The 16,121-nt window shown below is 42.4% G+C and overlaps 1 protein-coding gene across 2 annotated transcripts in view; it reads left to right on the top strand.

Annotated features, from left to right (window-relative positions):
- Positions 1-16,121, top strand: part of LOC310773329 (glutamate receptor 3-like) — a gene marked incomplete at both ends in the record, with an annotated part of 166,662 nt that overhangs the window by 103,869 nt on the left and 46,672 nt on the right. For both annotated transcript variants that reach the window (XM_083633204.1, XM_083633203.1), the window contains 7 exons: positions 566-619; positions 953-1,114; positions 1,751-1,918; positions 2,237-2,341; positions 4,999-5,106; positions 7,111-7,317; positions 10,679-11,052. In XM_083633204.1, the coding sequence (XP_083489330.1) occupies positions 566-619; positions 953-1,114; positions 1,751-1,918; positions 2,237-2,341; positions 4,999-5,106; positions 7,111-7,317; positions 10,679-11,052 (1,178 nt within the window). The remainder of the gene's footprint in view (positions 1-565; positions 620-952; positions 1,115-1,750; positions 1,919-2,236; positions 2,342-4,998; positions 5,107-7,110; positions 7,318-10,678; positions 11,053-16,121) is intronic.

Raw genomic sequence — 16,121 nt, 5'->3', positions numbered from 1 at the left:
ATATATATATATATATATATATATATACATACATACATTACATACATATGCATGCGAGAGAGTGCGTGTGTGTGTGTGTGTGTGTGTGTGTGTGTGTGTGTGTGTGTGTGTGTGTGTGTGTGTGTACAGTATATATTATTCACCCAGACACACACATGTCCTTACATGGCCTTACAAATGGCCCTCTCACTCGTGCCTTCATTCGTGCTTTCTTTCTTTCTTTCTTTCTTTCTTTCTTTCTTTCTTTCTTTCTTTCTTTCTTTCTTTCTTTCCCCTTCACCCTCTCTGTCTCATTCATGCACATCATTTAGATCATAATTACCCTAATATTACGGGTCATTGTGTGTTATGTAAGTAAGAAATCAAACTAATTTGATCTGCATTTTAAAGTTGAGAGAGTCGTAGTTCGTGAAACTCTACACATGCAAATCACAAATTATAGGTGCAGTGTGCTTTGTACATTTCTGAATCAGCAGATTTAAATGTAGGCTACTTGGTGATTGCGATTGGTCCTCTGTTCATGCAAAAAGCTTGTATTAATGTGATTTATGTCTCCCTCACCTAGGTGGCGATCTTGGGAAAAAACAGCAGAGGATACCACTATATCCTCGCCAACCTGGTGAGAGCCTAACGCACCCCGACCCAACAGTACAAAGACAGTGCAACATGATGCAATGCAACGCAATACTGCTATCTCAATAACTTTGTCAATCTTCGTTCTCTCAATAACTTTTAATGTAGACTGCATGAGCTTTTCAACAACCAAAAGATAAATTCTGAAGCCATACACTTACACTTCACGATTTAAACTGTTTTTATTATTATTATTATTATTATTATTATTATTATTATTATTATTATTATTATTATTATTATTATTATTATGCCCTGCCCCATTGCAAGGCTCGTGTCCCATGGTATTTATTCAACCGGTTGTGCTCTTTGCTCCCAGGGCTTTTCCAACATGAGCCTGGACAGGGTTTTTTCTGGTGGCGCTAACATCACAGGCTTCCAGATCATCAACCGAGACAGCCCCATTGTCCAGCAGTTCCTCCAGCGCTGGGAACGCCTGGATGAAAGAGAATTTCCTGAAGCCAAAAACACTCCCCTGAAGGTCAGCAAGGCATAGCTGTTAGGTTTTATTTACATCTTGAAAGATCATTTTCTAATTCTCTTTCTTCTAGACCCAGCCCAGTTATTTCAAAGACAGGAACGTTTTTCACTCTTTTTGAAATGCTAATAATAATAATAATCAGTGAAATGATGCTGAAATAACTTGCCACCTGCTTGACTTTCATGAAAGGCAGTTTTTACAGTCACACTTTTCATGTCGACCTTGACGCAAGACTTTGATTTTATTCCTTAGTTTCTACATCATAGCACTGTTCTTTATGTGTACTAAGTACTGCTCATCCACACTAATGCCCACATACTGAATCTCTTGATGAGATCTTGTTGTGATGGCAACAACATACCAGACTCCCAGTAGCTCGGTGTAGCGTGGAGCTGCATCTGCATGATGGGTCAGCACGGTAGCTCAGTGGTTAGCACTGTTACCTCAACAAACAAGAAGGTCCCGGGTTCGAACCCTCGTCGGTCCCAGGTCCATTCTTTGGGGAGTTTACATGTTGAGTTGGTCCTTGCTGCCCACTGCTCCTAATTCTAAGAAGGTTATTCTAGTTGTAGAACTCGTACTTCTAGGAAAGCTGCTAGTAGAGGATTAATTTTTTTCTTGTGGCCTGTGTCCCAGTATACATCGGCATTGACCCATGACGGCATCCTGGTGATTGCGGAGGCATTCCGGTACCTTCGGCGTCAGCGGGTGGACGTGTCTCGCAGGGGGAGCGCCGGAGACTGCCTGGCCAACCCCGCCGTGCCCTGGAGCCAAGGCATCGACATAGAGAGGGCTCTCAAAATGGTATGACTTCTGTCTCAACATGTCAACTCTTTCTTTCACTCTGTAATGCATCGTGAGTTCTACATTTTGTATTTATGATTGATAGCTAGCTATAATAAATAACTTTCTGTATTTTGGAAATGTCATGTTAAATTTGGAAAGATGGCTAAACACAAAGCAGTAAACCTTAAAAGCTACAAAACAAGTAAAGTCCTTTTTTCAGCCATTACTGGGTAGAAATTTGGCCATCACACACATTTTTCCATTCCAGCAGTCTATTGCATTCCATATTAGCCTAATTTAGCTGTATAATTTTGTGTTTGATCATTCGCCTGACAGGTCCAAGTACAAGGTATGACGGGCAACATTCAGTTTGACACATTTGGTCGGAGAGCCAACTACACAATCGATGTGTACGAAATGAAATCAGGAGGGCCGAGGAGGGTAAGTGAGCGGAGAGCCTGGGACAAATGTATCATAATGTAATTCATGTATGATTAAAAAAAAAGTACTCTTCACATGAATAAGACATGATATAGATATCAAACTGTGATCTCTCTAAGTAAGTCAACAGTAACGCAGTCAGGGTTCGACCGATACAGGGTTTTGATTTTGATATTTTTGCATTGAAGTTGTTGATAGATAATATTTTGTGCCAATGTTCTGAATATTTAACTGTGACTATTTTCATGCCAAATAGTAAAATTCCCCCAGAATGTTACTATTTGCAGTGTGGAAGATCTTGTGAAACAGCATTTAGACAATCATGGTACAGTAAAACTCCATTAATAAAACTGCAGCCTAACTCTAAATGAAAGTTGTTAGGTGGTTTAGCAGCTCTTTAAGGCACTAGTTCTCAAACTTTTTCATGCCAAGGACCCCTAAACTGACACAAATTAGACCACGGGCTCCCCATTTGATAACATATTGTCCCAGTATCCCCATCTCATAAGATTTGTAATGTTAGATGTTTTATTAGCCGACAGAAAGTGTATGAAACGCATGACCACGATAATCATACATTCTGTCATTGTTTTACTTGTGATAGAATTATGGTGAAAATAAATGATTCCCCTTTTTGGTGGGGACCCCCTGACGCCCCCTCAAGGACCCCTGGGGGTCCCCAGACCCCACTTTGAGAACCACTGCTTTAAGGCAGGTTGAGACAGGTTGGATTTGCAGGTTTTACCGACTGTCGACCCCAAGGCTACTGAGTCAAATCATATCCTCACCTCCATCATATCAGCGATGGCCATGACCCTGAACTCTGACAAGGTGCCCACAAAAGCTGGCACCAAAAGGGAGTGAGCCCATACTGTCCACATGTGACCACTGACCACAGCGAGCCACACTCACTGTGAGCCAATCTGCAGTGACAACACAGTGAGTACTGGGAGTGGAAGCCACCAGAGTCGTGAGATGTTGACTTCTTCTTGGCAGAGTATAACAGAAATAACATTGGGATCACTGAAACCTCAGGTTCACCAGACACAGGATAACATGTTTGAATAACAATAATAGGATAGTAAAGCGACCTACTGCACTGGCTAGATAAGGCACATTAAGACTGGGATGTGATCAGTATCCAAGTGCCATTGGTGCTGAGGGGCGGAGCTAGACTCTCAGCACAGAGTGGGCGGAGCATTCTCATGTCCTTCTGATGAAGTAATTGTAAACTTCACAACTGTAAAATAGCTTATAGTTCCTAGTTCCTACAGTATCCTATCCTATCCTATCCATAAACACAAATGATCTAAGAATAATACATACGGTACATTGAAGACATACGGTACAATGAAGCCAGAGCCACTTTGAAAATAGGTTGCCAGTCATGTTCAAATGTTTCAGCACCAAGGACAGTGTGCGGTTCAGCACCATGCCTACAACCATTTTGGAGACAGTGGGAAATGATGACTGACATGGCAAAGTAGCAAAATAAAGCAAAAAAATACCTTTACACTCAGAGACGCCAGTGCCAGGAGCAGTCAAACTCTTGTTCACTGTCTGATCCCGACCCTGAGTCAGAAAACGAGAATAGTTAGAATACAGAACATGTCTATGCATTTTTTTTATTTAAATGAAATGAATATGAAACATTGAGTGTGTGGTTCATTCCCTCTTTCTAATAACAAAAGGCACATTTAGGATATTGGGGTCAGTCGCAGGATCTCATCTTCCTCTCTAAAGTGAAGTCACACTGTTTTTCTGCCACAATGCCACTAAATAGTCTGTTATGGACGTGCAACATTCAAGAGGAGAGAGCTCCGGGGTATCTCCTTCCCCTGCCCCGCTGATGCTGACACAACAGTCCAATGCACTTCTTGCCATCAACCTTTATATTGGACAATTTATTTTTTAGTTTTAGTTTTATAAATGGTTCGACTCCCGGAGATGGCAGCATTGGCCTGACCAGGCCTGGCTCCAGCTTTGCCATTTTCTCACACGGGAGAGTGAAATGACAAACCTATTTATATACGCATCAGTAGGCCTATTCATTCATTGCGTTTCATTGACCATCTATGGATAATTGTGGGGGTTACGGGACGGAGTATGAGGCTCGTGCATGTGTGCAACATTTCAAGTTGGATTGTGATTTATAAAGGGAAAATTGCATCCAGATTATTTTTGTATGTACGTACTTTTCCTCTTTTGTGCGCACATAACCTTTTAGTGTGAAATCCATGCACAGTTTTATAAATGAGACTGGCTCACAGCTCCAAAAAGAACATGACGCATTCACAGACACACGTAAATTAGGCTATAATGAAAAAAATAGCTCAGTAGGTGGCCCCTACAGAGCGTGGGCCCTGGGGCGGTCGCCCCCTCGCCCCCGCGGTCTCTCCGCTTCTGCTGGTGCTGCCTTCATGTTATGTAAGGGAACATTGGCTGAGCCAGGAATAGATACGCCTACTCTGCTGATTGAAGTGTAGCACAGGTGAGGTGAGAAGCACCACTACACGCTCTTTATATCACGAATTAGGCAAGATCAACACTGTCTTCAGCTGTGCAGATAGAGCCTTCCAACTCACATGTACTTGGAGGCTCTATCTGCATGTCTTTTTGCTTCTTGTAATAACTATGAATCTCTGTGTCGTTTTCAGATCGGCTACTGGAACGAGTACGAAAAATTTGTATATATAGTGGATCAGCAGGTCACCAACGAGTCTTCTTCTGTGGAAAACCGAACAATTGTGGTCACTACTATTATGGTACACTTTCCAAGCAGGTTTTAAATGTTCCACCTAAAGATTTCTGCCACTCAAGGTCAAGGTGTCCATTGTTGCAATCTGTCCTGGGAGGGTAGAATTATTTTGTTTTAAGTTGCTTTCCATCCACTCACTATATGTTGAAACAGTCGACTCACAAAAGAGTGTTTCAACTGTATCCGTGTGGGTGCCAAAGCATTTTGGTTTTCTATATCACGGTGGCCTGTCGTAGCAGTGACATCACAATAACGGCTTTGGTAATGATAACTGTAGAGACTAGACACCATCTTATTCACATTCACCTACGTAAGTAAAAAGCAGTTTCCCTCTCATGAAGTAAATTGTCAGTGACAGTGGGGACAGATGCTACATCGCTAAAGTGAACAAGGATTTGTTCAGGAGGACAGAAACAACCAAAGGCTGCAGCCTTTGGTTGTTTATCCCGCCATTCATATTTATTGCAAATTCTTCCCTAAAAGTAGTTGAGTATTGAATTATAAGGTTGAGTATATTGTCAGGACTTCTGGGTTAGACAGGCCTAGTTACACTGAATGATGCAGACAAAGGAAGATGCAGTAGTTGCAGGTTAGTTAGTAATCATCAGCCATTTTTAAATGTAAGATAAGGTACGCCTTATCTTACATTTAAAACCATGGCCTCTCCTTCCTTCTGACTTTGTCTATCATGTGCTCATCTTAGGCAAATTCAGAATGTAAAGTCATACATTTTCATTTAGATTTCCCTTGAAACCCATTATTCTCATAACCAGAATTATGCAGGACTAGGGTAGAAAAACACATGAGTAATCATTGCATTATTTTCTCACTGCCAGGCATGCCTTTGATTTGATTGAAGACATTATTTTAGATACATAATACTCATATCTTTAATTTCATGTCCCGTTCTTACATTTCATAACCTTTTAAGAAAATGTCATATTTAATGAAAGGCCATCCTATCATAGGGGGGGTGATTCAGTCACTTGTTGGTTTTTCTTATCACCCATAGAAAGGTGAAATATTTGATAGTTTATTGAATAGTGCAGTTGGATTAAAGTGAAAGTACCACATAATGCTCTTCCTCTGACATTTATTTATAAACAAAATTCTGTTGCGAAAACATGTACTGGTAAAAAGAAAAAACTCAGAATAATGTACAGGAATGCCCCCAAGTTAACATCAGAAATCTCAAGGTTTGATGGAATTCATGATATAGGAGCATATGAGATAGGAGCATGATATAACAATATTTATTCCCCCAAATATATAAATAAGTCCACTCTCCAACAATATAATCAAAATAACAAGTAGCTTTGATTGAAGAGATTTGGATCATGTACAGTATATGTTGTATTGTTGTTATGATTGTGATTGTTATAAGTTAAATGAAAACAATATTTAATTACCATAGTATGACATTTTTTTGGATCATGCAAATTGCTAAATCAATTTGATGAATTCACCATGTGCACACTATGTTTTACTGCTAAAAAAAGGAGGAGTAGCCATGTCTAATCTCTCTGCTGTCACCGATATTTACTTTATGAACCTGGAAAGTGCCCCATTCAGCTTGCCACGACCCTCTCCGCCATGCTAATGCAAAGCAAATGCATGCACCCACCCCCTACATCCACAGCTTCAGATTTCTGACTAGTTTAGCATGAGGGAATCCTAACATCCTGCTTTCCCTCCATTATACCCGTTACATGCTTAACTACTGCCAGCCGCCCGGTAGGCTTGGCCACTCCACCAGTGGCCCGCTGCATTTGGCTGTGAAATCAGAGTCAGCGTCCCAGCAACATGCCTGTGGCTGCCGCTTCATAGCTTCTTCACTGCGCTGTTCTGTTTGTCTCTTGTACGTTTCCCCGTCTGTCTGTCTGTCACCCGAGCATGTGTGCATGCGACCAACCAAGGCCTTGAGTAACAAGCACCGAAGACCGAAGAGGTCTGGCCACTGTGAATATGTGCTTGTTTTTGCTGTCAACTCAACATTGTGTCTAATTAACAGGAAGCGCCGTATGTGATGTTCAAAAGAAACCATATGCAGATGGATGGCAATGACAGATATGAAGGCTACTGTGTCGATTTAGCTTCTGAAATTGCAAAGCATGTGGGGATAAAGTATAAGCTGTCAGTAGTGGCGGATGGGAAGTATGGAGCCAGAGATCCAGAGACCAAGACATGGAACGGGATGGTGGGTGAACTGGTGTATGGGGTAAGTGTCAGTCTGCCTGTGCGGCTCATATAGGGAGGGAGGGGGTAGCTATTAACCGTTCATCACTTTCTATTACTTTACCATCATATATCATCTGATTTGTTTGATACTATGCAGATGATTGTAAAAACCTAGTGAATGTCTTGAATCAGCCTCCACACCTTTGTAGCAAAATCACCTTGACTGATGGTGTGCTGTGGTGTGGATCACTCACGCTCCATGTGTTCTGCATGATGATTTTCACCTTTCATAAAGCCGCAACTGCTAACCGGTTAATGTTTGATTTAAAAAATCTCTGACAACCGACTATAGGATCTAAAACCTCCACACGCAAGCGGTGCTCAGCAGGCTTCTCACTGCATCACCTGTAAATTGTGCAGTAGTGACTGTTTTACAAACCACTCTGCCCTAGGCAGCCTCCCAGTAGTAATGGCTTACATGGAGAAAGATGGCCTGTAGTAATTGAAACGGATATTACAAGCCCCCTGATACATTTCTGCATCCACAAAGCTTTTGTATGACCATTAATTCGCTACTGGGATGTAGCCTGGGTGAACCCAGCCTTCAACGTGACATCACAGACTATGGGCTCTATTCGCCCCCTGGCCTTAGGCGCTAAACTGGCGTTAAATGCAAAAAAACACGCTTTGCGCCTGCCTACCCACGACTCGGGAAGATATTGTCATGTTTTTACGCCTCGAAATGCACTTTACGCTGAAGAGGTGTGGCGCAGTGCCAGAATAGGCCAGAATGGGCGTTTCGGCCTTAAATACCAGCCTAAAGCTATCTTCCCAACTGGCGTTAATTTTGCGGTTAGCGCTTTTCAAAACCAGGCCTTATTCAGTGCGCCGGCCCCGGGGATGCACCCACGGCATAATTCAATCACTCTTTCTGCCGCTATCTCACTCTCTCTCCCCCCCCTCTCTCTCACTCCCTCTCTCCCTCTCTCTCGCGCGTCAATTTCTGCCCCTATAGCGCACTGCAAGGATCAGATCTGAAATGTAGGCTACACCACAGAATGACAGAACCATCACTATTTTGGAAGAAAGGCCACACTAATTATATATTAGTGTGGCACTAATATGTAGGCACATATGTAGGCACTAGGCAGGCACAATGTAGGGGTGTCAAAAATAATTGATTATAAGATGCATCGCAATGCGGACCTGCACGATTCTGCATCGATTCACAAATGTCAAAAAACGATTATTTATAAAAAATAAAAATAAAATAAAATAATATAATCAAATAAAATATAATGGAAGTACATGCAATTGTTTATTTTAATTATGGATCATAATACAATGCAATTCTAAATGCACTTTTATTTTAAAAGTAGCCACACAGTGAGAAAAAAGAAAGTGAGAAAGAAAATCATGTATTCGGGAAAAAAAGTGATGCATCGATTTAAGATGCATCGAGATGCATCGATAATCGTTATCGAATCGAATCGTAGCCCTCTGAATCGTAATCTAATCGAATCGTGAGGCCAGTGAAGATTCACAGCCCTAGCACAATGACCGATGAAAAAAAAGTTGTTATACCATTTTGAGCCCCTGTCATTCAGAGGCTGTTGCATCATCCTACCTGTCTAGCCGTGCAGAGGGGGAGAAGAAAAGGCAGCGAGAGAAAACGATGCGATATCATGCTCTCCAAACTTTCACCAATCTAATCTCATCATGACATCCAGGGATAGGCTATATTTTTCTAGCCGATGCGTTTAGAACATTATTCTAAGTTTGCTCTTGCTATAGTGTAGCGTATTTACATGCTTGCTGTATTTAAACTGCCGTGAGATTTGTTTGAGGAGCATTATGGAGACAGACGCAGATGAAAGAAGGAGGGGGGAGCTCAGAGCGCTTTGGTCGGGTTTTTCTGACCGGACTGGATCGCTCTGTGGAATCGGAGCTTGAAAGGGAAGAGTGTGATTTGTTTACTGCAGATCGCCAATGGCCACAGTTGTGAATAATTCTACACTTAAAAGGCGTGGTTAAATGGTTAGTGCCGGCTTTAGCACCGAGGACAAATTAGGGAATGCGCCTGACCACGCCCACAAATAGCCCTGCGCCAGGCCTTAAATGCTCATTTAAGGCCAGGGGGAAGATAGAGCCCGATGTCTGTAGTATACGTTTCTACGTGACTGATAGTACATGGAGGTCACGTGGAGGCTGGGTTTACCCAGGCTAACTGGGATGTAAATGAGCAAGCTGATAAGAGACCATCGGTAATTGAGAGCTGCGTTTGGCTGAGACCCCTCCTCACCTCAGCCAGGATTTAATTTGAACCTTCTGTGCTATATTTACATATTTTGAAGTCCAGTTACCAAGCTCACCTTAAAGCCCCAACGTGTAACTTTGTGCTGAGCAGCCGCAACACCGGCCTCAGCTGCCACAAGTGGTAAATACAGATGCTGCTAAGAAATGCTACACTTCCCTGTTTGTACATTTATATATCAGCCTTATTTTACTGTTTCTGCTTGTACTCTCTGCTTTGCTAACCTTTCTACAGTGTTTCTAACTGATAAGCTGGGGGGGAAATAGCTCCAAACATCCCCAAATGTTGTTGCCTCAACTTGGTTTTATTGAAACATGTAATCGCCCCGCTAATCAAGCTAGCAAGTGATAAACACATTTCACTTTCTATATTTACTTTACAATAAAAGTCATGTTAGTTTGTCCGCGGAAAACTTAATTTGAATGAGTTACAACAGTTAACCTCAAAGTTAGATGGTGCAGGAAACGTGTTCAGAGCACAGAGATGATGGAGGAGCCATTCTCCCTATTAGAAGTCAGTATACCATCAACATGATTGAAATCTGTTATATTAAGGTAAAAAAAAAGTTACATATTGGGGCTTTAAAGCATGTCACTGCAAACCTAAGTGGCGAGCCTCTCAGGCTGTGCACATACTCTGATGGAGGTCAATTAAACAGTCTGATTCGAATGGACTGCTTACATAAGCTTCTTCACCTCTGTCCCCCAACCCTCCTGCTTGATTCATGGAGGAGACCTGGATTAAGACAAATACATTAACCACCACAAATGCTGAATAACTCATTTTAAAACGTTAGATTTCTCTCTCACTTGTCTGTTTCACCATGCTGCTATTCACTGTTATTTCATCATGTCGAATCTGTTATTTCCATAAATTTGCATTAAAGCCAAATGCGTAGAATTCCCAAGTGATCAGGACTACCTGATTATTAGATAGTATTACTTACACAGTAAATAGTCACAGTCAGAAGTTTGACTTTATGGATATTAATTTTTCCAATCAGTATTTCATGTTGATATATAGGGTTTGATCAGTTGTTGATGCTGATGTTGACTAACTCCTAGTGTGCCTGTTCCCATTTTCACAGAGAGCTGATATAGCCGTGGCTCCGCTAACTATAACATTGGTACGGGAAGAAGTGATAGACTTCTCTAAGCCCTTTATGAGCTTGGGCATCTCCATTATGATAAAGAAGCCGCAAAAGTCCAAGCCGGGGGTGTTTTCCTTCCTGGACCCGCTGGCCTATGAGATTTGGATGTGTATAGTGTTTGCCTATATCGGCGTGAGTGTGGTGCTCTTCCTGGTCAGCCGGTTCAGCCCATATGAGTGGCATCTGGACGAGAGCGATGAGGCCAAAGACCCCCAGAGCCCCCCCGACCCCCCCAACGACTTTGGGATTTTTAATAGCCTGTGGTTCTCCCTGGGCGCCTTCATGCAGCAAGGATGCGATATCTCACCAAGGTTGGTTTGTTGTGTTCATTGTCCATCACCTCTAAGTTGTCCTCATCAACTCTTTGCATTTTATAGTCACTCTACGTACCTCTCCATCCTGTCATGGTGCATATATGTTATTTTGGGCTTTGGTGTCACCTGCAACTCTTCGCCTAACCTCATACACTCCACCCTTCTCCCGCATTTCCCACACTGACCGAGAATGCTCTCTGCACCGTGTTGTTTTCAGGCTGCATGCTGGCAGTGATGCATTGCATCCACAAAGTAACTTATATTCACCATGCTGAGGGCTGTAAAATGCACAGGGGTCATTACGTCTCTAAGTAGTTGCCTGGATTCCCCGTGACTCTTGGAGGGCTACCGTGTTTTTGCTGCATGTCCCATTTTACGGTCATCAACTTGGTGCATATAATGTATTCTGCGTGGGGAAAAAACCATTGTTATGTCTTTCCGCTCTGGCGAAGCACCGCAGCCATGTAGGAATCGCATCGTGTGTTTTCCCCATACGGGCGCCATTGTGTCCTCCCTTCTCTTCATTCATTCATTCAGCCCATCTCATTGTTGTGGTGTCCCTGACCTCTTCTTCAAGGATCCAAAGGATTATTTCAGTCATGCCTCCGTGTCTGGGACAGTGGAGGATTGTAGAGTAGCCGGGTGAAGAGCAGTGACAGAAAATGCAAGGAGAGGTCTATTACAGATTGGGATTAGTCTTTCCTGAATGGAGTGGATAAGGATGTACTGCAGGATATCTAACATTCTTTTTCATGGTGATGAACACTATTAGCATTCTTACTGCTTTTATTCTAATGGAGGAACACACTGAGAACAGACTCTCAATTCTAAGTATGCCCTTTGGACACTGACCAAAAAGAAAGAACACTGAAAAAAGGACAAGTACAAACATATTAAGAAAATGCATCTGATAAAATATATATTTAGCAGTAATAATGAAAAAGACACTCAAGGAAGGACATAAGAAGACAATAGACCAGAAACATAAAAATAATAATTTTAGTCTAAGTCTAATTTAAAATAAATAAATACATTTAGTTAGTTTGAACCGTGTTTTCTACTATCATGGTTAAAACCAAAGCCAAATTAATTTGGCTTTGAATAAATTCAATTGCAATTTGTTCATAACATGAGCTTTAGATAAGTTAAGTTTTTGCTGATACCGTTTGGTTGCCAGCCACTGAATGGGGCAGTTTGAACCAGACGGGCGCATCTAACTTTGATTGTCCTCACAATACAGTGTTGGAACTGGTGAGTTGTCCCTTTAGCCTGTTGGTGCTGAGAGTGATGACTGCTGAGTTTGATGCTGTGGTGTGAGTGTAAGCCCAAGTAGTACAGGTCTCTAGTTGAGCACAGGTCTAGTCGGTGCTGGAATGGGTGTAGAGGGTCTGGTTCTGGGATCCTGCAATTCGGTGCTCAGCCGTGTTATGGGGCTAATTTAACAAAAAGGGGGGGGGGGGGAATCAATTAAGTAGCAAATGCGGAGTCTGATTTCGACTCCAAGGCACATGCCTTTTTTGAATGGAATCTATCCTCACTCAAGGTCATTACTGCCCTGATAAAGAAGAATTAGAATAGATGATACTGCAGTCAGCATACAGATGTAATTTGCAATGGCTCAGTAAAAATCGCTATATTATTAATATATATGGTAACTATCATATAATTAACACGTGCGGCCAAGTAGTAAACACACATCAGAGATCCTTCGTTTGTAATTAGTCAGTAGTTTTCAAGATCCTTGTGAAGACAGAGAATGTTGTTTGATTACCATATATTGAGCCTGGACTACACGTAATCCATGATGCATGTAGGTGGCTGCTGTATGCAGAGTTGTGTGCCAGTAGACCTTGTGTCACAAACCTATTTAGATTAACTCATCGGGTGTGGTTATTGACCTTAATGTGATGTTATGGCCTGCATTTATATAGCGCCTTTATCCAAAGCGCTTTACAATCAGTAGGTTAATTCACCCATTCATACACCAATGGTGGCAGGCTGCCACGCAGGGTGCTGGCACACCATCGGGAGCAATTTGGGGTTCAGTATCTTGCCCAAGGACACTTCGACATGCAGACTGGAGGAGCCGGAAATCGAACCACCGACCTCTTTTATCCAAAGCGATTAGTGGACGACCCGCTCTACCTCCTGAGCTACAGCCGCCCGTTATTCTTCATAACAGTCACAATTTATTATCCCCAGTGATGAGCCATTTACAGATAAGACTTCAAGCAGATATAGTTTTAGTTTTATTTATTTGCACACAATAAAAACAGAAACGGATTTAAAAAAATGCAAAGAGGAAAATAATGTGCAGGTAGAGACAGGAAACCCTGGAAGGGCTTATTCAGGGTTTCTACATCAGAAAACCAAATATAATCTGTACAAAGCATACAATACAACAGACACAAAAAGGAAACAAGAAAACAAATAGACAAAGAAAAGAAAATCAAAGAAAAAAGAACAAAAAAGCAATAAAAATAAGTGAGTAGACACTTAGGGCCCTATCTTGGTACAGGCACTATCCGCTTTTTTGCGCTTGCGCACCTGTTTGCGTGCCTTAACGTGTGTCTTATGCTATCGTCCCTGCAGGGATGCCTCGCGCAAGTGTCCAGGTGTTATGCAGAGTTTTGCACCCTGGCCGCCAAATGCATCCCCACCTCACGGAAGCATATTATAATGATTTATACAGAAACGTAACTGTTTAAAAATTATATGAGTGCTTAAGGGGTGTGTGCCCGTCCGCATGTCCTCGAGTGCCCACCGCCTGGGTGGGGTCATTAAAAGGGCCTTTCTGTGTGGAGTTTGCATGTTCTCCCCGTGCCTCCTGGGGGTTTCCTTCACATAGGAACCCCTCACCAAAACATGCAATATCGTGGTCGCCGAAGTGTCCTCTGGTCGTTCGGGGCGCCTGTTCGGAGGGAGGGGAACTCGTTGGAATAGCGTGATCCTCCCACGTGCTATGTCCTACCGGTGAATGTCTCGGAGGAAGCATGGAGCGAGTTTTGGCTCTCCCCAGATCGGCAGAGGGTGGAGCAACAACCAGGATAAATAAATTAAAAGTAGCACTAATGGGGGATAAAAATGCGATTAAAAAAACAAATCAAGAAAAGTTTTATCATTGTTAGGGTAGACATGACCTCCCTGTTTTTAAGTTAAAACAGCCCAAAAATATGGTGGGGATGCAATGCCATCTACCCCATGCATGTCCAGTACAATTATAACAGGCATAGAGGTAATACCCCCAATTTGCATTGTGCAGCGTTAAACGAGCGCAAAACAAGTGCAAACGCCAAATTACTGCTTTTGCGACGATAGGGCCCTTAAGGTGGCAATGTGAGGACTATGTGTGACTCATCAGAGAGTTTCTAAGTTTGGATTTAAATGAGCTGAGAGATTATGCATATTTGGCAATATTGATATAGAATATGTGTTCCATAATGTGGCACCTCTGTAGCGTATTGAAAATTGGTTATTGGTAGTGAGATAGTATGGGGAGTGAAGGTGATCTGAATGTTTTGTATTATGTGTATGTATGTTAGAATTTAGTTGCAAGTATAACCTACAGGGTGCAGGGAGAGAGACAGGTGAGTATACATTTATGCAAAAGTGTATACCTGCAGTGTGTTGATGTCATGTATGGGGAGTATTTTGAGTTTTTTTTAAAGAGCAGCTGATGGTTCAAATCTGTTCGAAGATGTAGCCAACCTTTTTTTTTTATGACCAAATTTTTATTATGACATTATACAGTAGACATAACATTTTTGACATTTGATTTGTTTATTTAGACGGGACAGTGCAAAATTAATGGACACAAAGAACATAATCAGAGTGTAAAAATTGCCGGATTTAGCACGAGACTCGAGCACGAGGCTCGAACACGTTGCACATGGCACGAGGCTAATTTCCATCCGTAGTCCCCAAAACAAACAGGACATACGTGGACATACCTACATACAATACAATTACACACAAACAATACATACATACATACATACATGCAGCCGGCAGTAATGGTTTCTAAATATACTCAGATTTGCAACATGAAACATGAAACATTATTACTGTTTTGAACGAGTAACAAGGCACACAATATTATACAGGTACAATCCATTTGTTGAAAAAAAGTACAGGGATTACAGTCCGAAACTACTCCAATACTGACGGCTGGGTTAGAAAGGAAAAAGGGGGGGGGGGGTAGGTAGGGCAGCACGGGCTGATGGAGACGGTCGGACGTGGTGGGGGATGGTGGAGGACGGGGTGGTGCTGGGGGAGTGCGTGCGTGACCATGTGTGATTGGCCTATGAGTCTTAGGGTCCATGAGTGTGTGTGTGTGTATGTCTGAGCCTCCTCCGTCTGAACACAGCGTTGCTGTGGAGATGGCCTCTATCTATTCAGTCCAAAGTTCAGGGGTCAGATGTCAGGGCGGGGGGGTGAATAGATGAGCGTAGTTGCATACGAAAATATCAGGGGAGGAATTGCTGCTGCGTCTTTGGCAGCTCCGAGTCCAGATTAGAATGAAAATGTTTTGGTTGCCTGAATTCCTTTCAGGTCATACAGACCAAACAGAACAGGTCTCAAGTCTCTGGATCCCAACATTAGTTCATTCTTATGCAGATCAGTGGAAATTTCCATGATATAATCCAGGTATAATCCATTTTTCACAGTTCAAATTCACTGACCGCCCATCTCAATTTTCATGACGTCACAGCCTTGGGTCAATCGCTGTTGTCTTCCCGTACCCCGCGGCGAAAGATCCGTCTGGGCAGAGGGTGGGGGTTCCCCAGACCTCGCATTCCTCAAAGTTTAGTTGATTTGCGTTGAGAGACCATCTTAATAAATCCAATAAATCCATGTTTGTCATTTCGAATAGACAAATGCAAGTTTGCTCCGGCTAGGGTGGTGTTGCAGGCAGAGGGAAAGGTGCAGGAGAGGAGGGGTGGAGAGAGCGAGCAGAAAAGCGTCCGTCTCGCTCAAGTGCTGAAGCATTCACATTAACATGTTGGCTGCTTTCATTCCCCTTCCCCATTCACCATCTCCTGTACACACCAAAACATATAAAAGAG

The sequence above is a fragment of the Poromitra crassiceps genome, assembly GCF_964638095.1.
Source record: "Poromitra crassiceps genome assembly, chromosome: 1".
Lineage (NCBI taxonomy): Eukaryota > Metazoa > Chordata > Actinopteri > Beryciformes > Melamphaidae > Poromitra > Poromitra crassiceps.
This window is presented reverse-complemented; position numbering and strand designations above follow the sequence as displayed.